Here is an 8772-nt window from a genome sequence, read left to right as displayed (position 1 = left end):
TCAAAAGCTAGTTTAAATTCACTACTGTACCATTAACACTAACTTGTATAAGGTCTACTGTGAGGCTAGCTTCTACAATGAAAATGCACATAATGCAACCTACGGAACACTGCCTTCTGAACTATTTCAGTCAACCAAAGAAGTTTGAGAGACCTGAAGCCTAACATCATTACAAATGGCCAGTCCCATGGCACTGTTTGGTTCAGAAGAGCAGAAAAACAAACAGTCAGATCATCACTCATCCAACACCATCATTCACAGTTTTGTTCTTTCAACCAATGTGCCAACGAAGCATTGGCAACCATTCAAAAATTTAGTAAAGCAGTTCTATCATCTAAATCTGCTCCAAACCGAAGAATCGCAGCATCTACTCCCTCCGTCCGGAAAAAGTTGTCCAGCCGTAGTTCAACTTTTTTTTTGCAAAAAACCCCCCTCAGAGATTTAATTCTCGTGCAAATCACCCCGCCTCCACCTTCCTTCTTCCCAGTCGGCACCGTCGAAATCTTTCCCAAGCGGAGCCGCCGTCAGGCCTCGCGCGCTAGTGCCGGCCCAGCTCGCAGGGCTAGCATCGCCGCCCACCTGCGCCGCCTCCGCACCTGCGCCGCCTCCGCCCACCTGCGCCGCCTCCGCCCACCTGCGTCGCCGCCGCTCACCTGCATCACCCCTGCATAATGTGTACGGCCTCCGCCGCCTCGCCGAAGCCCCCACTGCCGGCTTCCATCTCCTATGCCGGCGCCGGCCTCCATCTCTCCTCAGTGCGGCACAGGTGACGCCACCCGTTGAAAAGACGGCGTACAGGAGTCGCGCCCCGAGCTCCCGCTGGTGCGCTTGCTCTGGCCGGTGCGCTTCCTCTGGCCGCCGCCACCCACCTGCTCGCAGGACGAGTGCCGCCTCCCACCTCTGTTGTTGCCTCTGCTTCTAATCGATTGGCCTCGACTTCTTCCCGCCTCCTCTTCTGCCTCTGCTGGTACTACTCCATGACTTCCTCCCGCCTCCTTTGCTGCCTCTGCTGCAAAGTGTATCATTCAAGTGAAATTGAGCAATGGATGAGGAAATTGAGCAGTGTGTTCAATTGATGCTTGTTAAACTCAGATCATTTGAGCACTGAATTGAGTGGATCAGGAATAATCAGTGTACACCCAGGAAGAAGCACAACCTGACCTGATTCGCTTAATCTTGTCTGAGAAGTTTATTTGCAAGAGTAATTCTGATTCGCTTAATTTTGTCTGAGAGCTACAGCCAAGAGTAATTTGATGGAGTAAGAGAAATTTGATGGTAACTTGATTCAGTGTACAAACAGACAAATGCAGAGAATATCTAATTTGATTCAGTGTACAAACAGATAAATGTAGAGACTGTAGCTTAAGCATTGAGTGTAGCTAAGTGTACAAACAGACAATGCAGAGATACGTACTGAACTTGAAAGTGAAATTGGAATTCAAATTGAGTAAAGTTTGCTGGAAAATTCTGAACACTTAGTCTGAAGCTCTGATGCAAAATCATTCTGATGCTCTGATTCAAATTGAATTTCAGAATGATGCAAAATCATTTGCTCCGATGCAAAATCATGCAGTGTAACTCTTGTAATTATTCAGATGCTCTGATGCAAAACCATGCTAGTACCATCCTTGGGTGAATCCAAAATTAACAGTACCTCATTTGGCTAACATAAATCAGAGCCGTCAAAAGTCTATTTTGCATCTAGCAACTCAACTCCAACTGGATGACAGGCCTATGTGTAACCTGTAACTAGCCCAACTACAGGGGAAAGGATCACAATTAACTTTGAGCAAGAATGTTTTGTTGAAAGTTTTCTGGAGTGATAAATGCACTCCAAAGAAGTTCAGTTAACTGTTACTGTTGCTGTCTGAATTTACACTGTCAAGAAGAATCAGTAAGATATGTAACAAAGTCAAGAATATGTTGAGCCATTAGTCAGTCTATGTAAATGCATATTCCAGCATGGTCATATAGCAGCACCACTACATATAGCAGCAGAACAATGATTCCTAGATGCAATAGTAATAATTTTGTTTAAAACTTCACAAAAATTTCAGTCAACTTTTGAACACAAGTACAATCAGAATATGATCATGTTCAATAGTGATCATGTGCAGTAGCTGAATCCAAGTCGACAAAAATTTCAGTTAACTTTTGAAGTTTCGGTAACTACAGTAACTGAATTTACAGTAAGATTTCTCACTCCATTACTCTGCTGTTAACTGTCTTATTCTGATGTTAACAATCAGAATTAACTGTATTATTCAGTCAAGATCTTTGTTCAGTCAAGTTGATGTTCAGAACCTGTCATTTTCTTCCAAAACCTGTCAATTTCTGTCAGGTTTTGATCTATCAAGTTTACTGAATTTTTACTCAATTAGTTTTGATCTGTCAGGTTTTGAACTTTTGATCTGTCAAGTTGATGTTCAGGTTTTGATTCCTAGACACACAAGTTTACTGAATTTTTACTCAATTAGTTTGAGATTGTCATGCTTCCTAGTCAAAACTGTCATGGTTTTATCTTATCTTACTGGACAGTGGCATGTTCATCTCAAGCATATGTTCAGGCAAATTTGCAGTTATACAGTCAAGCATACTGTATGTTCATCTCAAGCTAATAGTAGTTGAACATTGGAGATCAAAGCATATTGTATGCCCAATGTTGTTTCAATGTGTGGTTGCTCTCTGGAATTCCATGGCTAACAGTAGTTTTAAAATCATCAAGGGCGCATCTATACTCGTCTAGCAAGCTCACCTGAGATTAACGGAAGCAGCATCCGTACTCGTACTCCATTCCTCTGCACCAAGTCCTCCTCCAATCGCTGCACAGTCCAAGAGGACAAGAACAAAACCAGCTCAGCTGCTTGCTTCACTAGACAGAAATCAGCAGCTAGAAGACGGACCTGCGCTACCGTGGGCGAGCGGGCAGCAGGAGCAGAGCAGATGCGGCAGCAACGGCGCCGGTGCAGCGAAGAGGGCGGGTCCTCCATCATCAGTCCGCCAGCTCGAGGAGGGAAATGGCAGCGGCAAGACGAGCACGGGGCAGTGGCATGTGGCTGGAGCAAGTCTTCATCTTCCCCATGCCGTGGTCGTCTTCCCCCACGCCGTCGAATTCCGCAGCAGCCGCTCGGGGTCTGGAGGAGGAACTGGTGGATGAGGAGCTCGAGGACGAGGAGCTCGAGGATCTTCCATGCCTCCAGATCAAGCCCCAACTCCCTCCAGGACATGAGCACCGCCGCCGGAGTCGGGAAGTCGCGGGCTTTGCAGAAAAGGGGATCCTTCCCTCTGGATCTCCTGGTGCGAAGGAAGAGAAGCGGCGAGACGAGGGGAGGAGGCGGCCGGCGCGTGGCGAGGCGACGGAGCAGGCGGAGAGGCGGCAGAGTAGGCGGCAAGGCAGCGGAGCAGGCCGCCGGCGCGTGGCGAGGCGACGGAGCAGGCGCGATGGGCTGCGTGGCTTGTCGGAAGAAAGGGAAGGGGTTTTTCGTAAAACTTCGGCGGAGACAACTTTTTCCGGACGGAAGGAGTAGTAGCGAACGGGCCTTCCAAACCGAGCTGGACAAGAACAGTAGACCATGGGCTGGAAAGTTCTTCACTCCATGGGAGGAGGAAGAAGCCGTGTCCCTGGCCATGGCCCTAGGGTTTGCAGGGGAGGGGATGGAGAAGTGGAGAACAGGGGAGGATTCGCTCGAGAAGAACCTGCGGAGGAGGACGCCGACGACCTGGCGGCGGCGGGGCGATGAAGATCCGGCCGCGGAGCTACTCTCGGTGGCGGCGGGACGACGGTATGCCTCGGTGTGTCTCGCCTGTCTCGTTCCCTGCGGGTGCCCTCGAGGCTTGCAAGACGCGTGGATAGGAGGGGATCGAAGGGGGCTCGAAGGGGTTGGGCTGTGCAAACCCCGTGAAACAAATGGGCCGAGGAGGATTAGCGAGGTTTCTTGGCCCCGCGAGGTTAATCCTCTAGAAACCCCGTCGATCTGCTCGTACCAAACGAGGCCTAAGGGGTCCTGAACGACAGCCCCCCAAACTCATCCTGTAGAGCAGTCGAGCACCACCGCCGATCTGATCCCACACTTCCGCCTTCCATAGATGATCTCGTCTACTCGGCCGCCTTCGCATCGCACGTCGTCCTCTCAAGCCCATGATGAGCAGCGCTGGGAATCCGAAGAGAAAAGCCATGTGCCGGTCGGTGTGGCTCCGGCGGCAGCGAGCCAAAACGAGTTTGTGCCTCTGCAACCCTGTTCCTCACCTTCCCCGACGTCTGGCCTGCTTAAAGCCTCGGATGTCATCTTTTGCTCAAAATTGGATTTTTAGGACTGTTTAGGGTTTGCCCCGTCGTCGTTCTGATCGTTTCGGCTGCTTGGATGTATTCGGAATTGCGCATTGGAATTGAGACCCATTACTGCAGAGTCATAGTGCAACTAACAAGGGCTTCCGAAATCAGAGCCTCCCTTCTCCATATTAGGTGGAATCGAGTCTTATAGCTTTACGTATGAACTTCCAGCATCTTTGCCGGTCTCCAACGAACACCGCAAGTCCTGGCCAATCACTGCCCCTGCTGGGGGTTCTCCCAACAGCCACCGCCTCCTGCTCTCATTCCCCACGAGCTGCATCTGCCGCTGGAGGTTCCTCGCCGACCACCTCCAACGCTGCCACTTCCCCTTCTTCCTCACAGCCGGCAACTACTCCAGCCCCTGTGTCCATCCCAGATGTCACTACAGCCCATGCCATGTGTTTGCCCCCCATGGTCACGGGCTCATGCCATTCTCCACCAGTGAACTGCCGAATGGTTTAGGGAGCCTTGTCTCAAATTCCGGCATTCCAAAAAAGGTAACAACACTTGGTAGCAGTTTTGGACTTTTGGTTGTGGTTCTGTTCTACAGTTTCATTAGCCATCCGACCATTACCATTGAAATCACTGACCAATACCAATTCAGTTAGTACTGGAATTCGAGGCCACTTCAATTAGTCCTTACCAATACCAACATCTCAGAGGAAAAAGAGTCCTTTACACTAAACATCTTTCACATGTCTGGTGTAGATCTATAGACAAATGAAACGGTTGTTTTGGTGAAAATATTGGGTTGTGCACTAGATATAATTTGTTTGCCTGTGTGTAAATTTATTTTGTTGGTGTGCCCAAAAATGATCTTTTTTTAAGCGAGCATGTAACCGCCAGGCTTTCACGAACACTTTGTTTAGCACCCTGGTATAACAACCTCCAGCCCCCATTGAGTAGGCCAGATTTGGTGTGACCTGATCTCTGGGCTATAGCAACTCCAACAGGCCCTGTAGGAGCACGGAAGGCGTAATGACGTGAGCAGTCTTACTAACCTGCGCTGCAAAGCCCCCTTGGCACAGCTAGGTTGTGCCAATCATTTCTGTGGTTGCCGCCAGATCTGGAAGGCACGCACAAGTCCAAGCCTGGTGCACACAGACTCCATTTCACATCACTCTTCCAAGTCCATAGCTCCTTCCACAATCTGCGACCATTGGACCCCATCAGTTGAAACTTCTTTGACGAACACACCACCAATTTGGAGCGAACTTTTCAGCACCAGCCCAAAGCCGCACTGCTTTCTTTGAAAAACAGGCCAGCTGTGACCCGCGGTGGTAGTGGTGGGGAGCGGCAGGAGGCGAGAGCTTCTAATTTTGAATTAGAGAAGAGAGCAGACACGCCCTTCAAAATATTTTTTCCATGCGAAAGAACTTCCATTCCGTGTTTTATTAGTTGTATTTGACATAAAATTTGAGTTATTTGAGGAAATTTAGTCGCTCATCTTTGGTATCTGCTCACTTGCTTGATATCGTCCTATTGTAGATTATCATGGACCGAGGCTTTCATTAGCTGCAACGAAGTGTCCACCTTGCCAAGAACATGACAATCCAGAGGTTGCCAAAGACACTATACAAGTGATTGAGCTTGGTAAATTTCCCGAGGTATGAAATGAAGTGCTGATTCTGAAATAATCTATTTGCATCTAACAGTTTGCCATTGCCTTAAGCACAGGACACATATGAAATGTAATTGTTGAAATATAGTTGTTGACTGATATCTACATTTCGCCAGTATAAATACAAGTATTTCTAGAAATGGACCAAGAATTAATGGGGTGTATGAGAAACGTTCATTCAAACCATTAGAAACTTACCCTGTAGCGGTTACTTAGGTGGTAATCACTGGATCTGCAAAATATGGAATTCCAGAAACAACTTCACCAACATCCACTGAAAATATTGTATGATAGATGATGTGGAAGATTTAACCAACTGTTTATCCGACAATCTATTTAGTATGCACTAATTGATGGTAGAAGATCTCATTTACCTGGGTAATTATGTAAGAGTGGAACGTGTAAAACGGACTAAGAACATTTTTTTGGTGAAGAGCGAGGAAGGCTAAACGAGCTGTATTTTTTACTGTGGGTCTTTTGTCTGTTTGTTTGTTTGTCTGTGTAGATTGCACCGGATGGTTGTTCGGGGGCATTTATGCTTTCTGTCTTGTACCTCTTTCAGTTTTAAGGAACTCTGTTATAGTACATCTTTCATGTCTCATCCTGAGCCTAGTACTTGCGCTAATAAGATGTATTAATTAATTGTTTATCTATTGTCTAATCCAACTGAAGTATAAACTAGATTTTTTGAACTTTCTACTCGTTGTTTTTGCAGGATATCTTGCATCACATACACTCCCTTGTGCCACTGCGAGATGCTGCTCGTGCTGCCTGTGTCTCTCGTAGATTTTTACGCTCATGGAAATGCTTTCCTAACCTTACATTCAATTGGAAAACATTGGGGTTGAATATGCAAGAGGGCACGCCATATGATAGAGCAAAGAAAATTGTGGACAGAATCTACCACATACTCAAAAACCACTCTGGCATTGGGGTGAAGATACTTAAGCTCCAAGTTCATTCATGCAGCAATGTTATCACGGCTAACCTTCTTGGCATTTGGCTTGAAACTGCTGTTAAGTCTGGAATCGTAGAACTTGCTGTGGACCTTCCTCAAGATCAAAGTGCGAAGTACGACTTTCCATGTTCGGTTTTATCTTGTGCCGCAAGCTCAATTCAGTCTCTCGCCCCCTCAGCTTGTGCTTTTCGTCCGACAATTATAATTGACTGCTTCAGAAACTTGAAAAGTCTATGTCTGAAACTTGTTCTCATTACTGAGGAGGAACTAGGATGCTTCTTCTCCTGTACAATTTCTTTAGAAAAGTTGGAAGTTTCCCAGTGCAATGAGATCACTTTCTTGAAGATACCTTCTCATCTGCAGCAGCTTTGTATCCTGCGGGTGTTTCTATGCCAAAAGCTGCAGGTGGTAGAAATTTATGCTCCAAAGGTAGCCACGTTTATGTTCCGTGGGCCGCCGACGAAAATATCAATCACCAACCCGTCTCAACTGAAGATCATGACTATGGATGGTTCATTTTATGCTGGCATGTTCCACCATGCTCTGACCAAGCTTCATTCCATCACGTCGAATCTTCACACACTTGTCTTGTGCTCATCTAGAGAGGTTTGTGTTGTAATCTATTTCTTCCATACTTAAATTGCTAACTAGCTACATGTATATGATACTTGTACTTTGAGACATAACAAACCTTGGCATATGTTTCTTCAGGCCTTCAATACTCCAGCGTCAGCTGCCAAATTCCTCCAGCTGAGGCACTTGAAGATTTATTGTTGTAGCAGTCAATTTGAAAGCTTTGATTTTTTATCTCTGATTTCCTTTCTCGAAGCTTGTCCTGTGCTGGAAACTTTCTTCTTATCGGTAAGCATGATTACTCAGATCTATACCTGTCAAACTTATATATCTCCTTTGGTTCACATGATTCTAAAAACGCATGAATGGGATAGAAATGCATGTGCAAAACAGAGGATTGGTAAATGGAATTCTGTCGGCTTGGGTGTTTTGTTCACATGAATTAGAAAAACACAGGAATCCTAATAAAGATGGTCAAATTAAAGTCAAACCACATGAATATTTATAGTTAGAAACTTAGAATGTTATTATTGTTATGAAGTATCGGTATTGGTCCAGGAGTCGGCTATGTTTTCTTCATTGTACGCCAAGTCTTGTGTAATAGATATATGTCCTTTGGGCTATGCAATAGAGATAAGTTGCATCCATAACATGGTATTTGAGCCTATGGTCTAGGTATTACCTCTTCTACACTGCACCTCGTCTGATGATCGGATTTTTTTCCCGGTCTCAGTGATCAATCGTAATCTCTCCCCTCCGACTGTTTTTTTGGTCTCACATCCTACCCTGATTCAACCCAGGTAGATTCTTACTGTCGATCTCTCCATCCCCCTTCAGACCGGGCCTGTACGCTCGACGGCTATCGGGGCGCGTGCACCAGCCGGCCGCCACTTCTCTCCCAGACCAAGGCACCAGCCGCTGCCTCTCCAACCCGACCTGCGCGCTGGCTGCCGCCATCGTGTCTCCCTCAAGGTCGCGCCGCCCTCCGCTGCTGCTGTTTACTGTGTAGTCCCACAAGATGCCTCCAGGATCAGAGGCTGCTTGCAACAGCCGGCGGCCAATCCAGTCCTCTCGCCAGTGGCCCTTCCAAGTGACCCAAGCCCCTCATGCTGGCGGCCCTTTGTGCGCGAGCGCGCTGCTCCTTACATGTACATGGCCGAAGCCTGCCTATTATATAGGCGATACATGACTTGAACAAACCGACCTAAACAATGCAAAAAGATAACCAAATGATAAGTGCCACACGTGTGGCATGAAGCAATCCGGCCCTGACATTTTTTACAACTAAAG

The 8772-nt window shown here is 46.9% G+C and overlaps 2 protein-coding genes across 7 annotated transcripts in view; one reads left to right on the top strand and one right to left on the bottom strand.

Annotated features, from left to right (window-relative positions):
- Positions 1-234: 234 nt before the first annotated feature.
- On the bottom strand, positions 235-3629 carry LOC123054540 (uncharacterized). 4 transcript variants are annotated; one of them, XM_044478328.1, is made up of 3 exons: positions 2904-3629; positions 2756-2822; positions 235-1009 (listed from the first exon to the last, which is right to left on the bottom strand). In XM_044478328.1, exons 1-3 carry the CDS (start codon positions 3627-3629, stop codon positions 753-755), a joined length of 1050 nt encoding a protein of 349 aa, XP_044334263.1. In that variant the 3' UTR covers positions 235-752. The 4 variants fall into 4 exon arrangements, with proteins under 4 accessions (XP_044334263.1, XP_044334270.1, XP_044334278.1 ...); XM_044478335.1 differs by having other exon boundaries at positions 235-1006; XM_044478343.1 differs by having other exon boundaries at positions 2913-3629.
- The window catches only part of LOC123054518 (FBD-associated F-box protein At5g56370), a 7302-nt gene continuing 2082 nt past the window's right edge, over positions 3553-8772 (top strand). Inside the window, exons 1-4 of one of the 3 annotated variants that reach the window (XM_044478311.1) lie at positions 3553-3782; positions 5819-5937; positions 6667-7515; positions 7621-7770. In XM_044478311.1, coding sequence (XP_044334246.1) covers positions 3737-3782; positions 5819-5937; positions 6667-7515; positions 7621-7770 — 1164 coding nt within the window. In that variant the 5' untranslated portion in view covers positions 3553-3736. Of the gene's footprint in view, positions 3793-3969; positions 4218-5818; positions 5938-6666; positions 7516-7620; positions 7771-8772 lie in introns of those variants that run through there. The other 2 variants (XM_044478316.1, XM_044478305.1) reach the window with 2 other exon arrangements.

This window comes from Triticum aestivum, chromosome 1A, assembly GCF_018294505.1.
Source record: "Triticum aestivum cultivar Chinese Spring chromosome 1A, IWGSC CS RefSeq v2.1, whole genome shotgun sequence".
NCBI classification, from domain to species: domain Eukaryota; kingdom Viridiplantae; phylum Streptophyta; class Magnoliopsida; order Poales; family Poaceae; genus Triticum; species Triticum aestivum.
Note: the sequence above shows the minus strand (reverse complement) of the source record. Positions and strands in the feature narration are given on the sequence as shown.

Coding starts and splice junctions, on each gene's coding strand:
- LOC123054540 (XM_044478328.1), bottom strand. CDS start 3,629: ATGGCCAGGGACACGGCTTCTTCCTCCTCCCATGGAGTGAAGAACTTT. Junction 2,823..2,903: donor GCTCGCCCACGGTAGCGCAG/GTCCGTCTTCTA, acceptor TGGACTGTGCAG/CGATTGGAGGAGGACTTGGT. Junction 1,010..2,755: donor GCTGCTTCCGTTAATCTCAG/GTGAGCTTGCTA, acceptor TACACTTTGCAG/CAGAGGCAGCAAAGGAGGCG.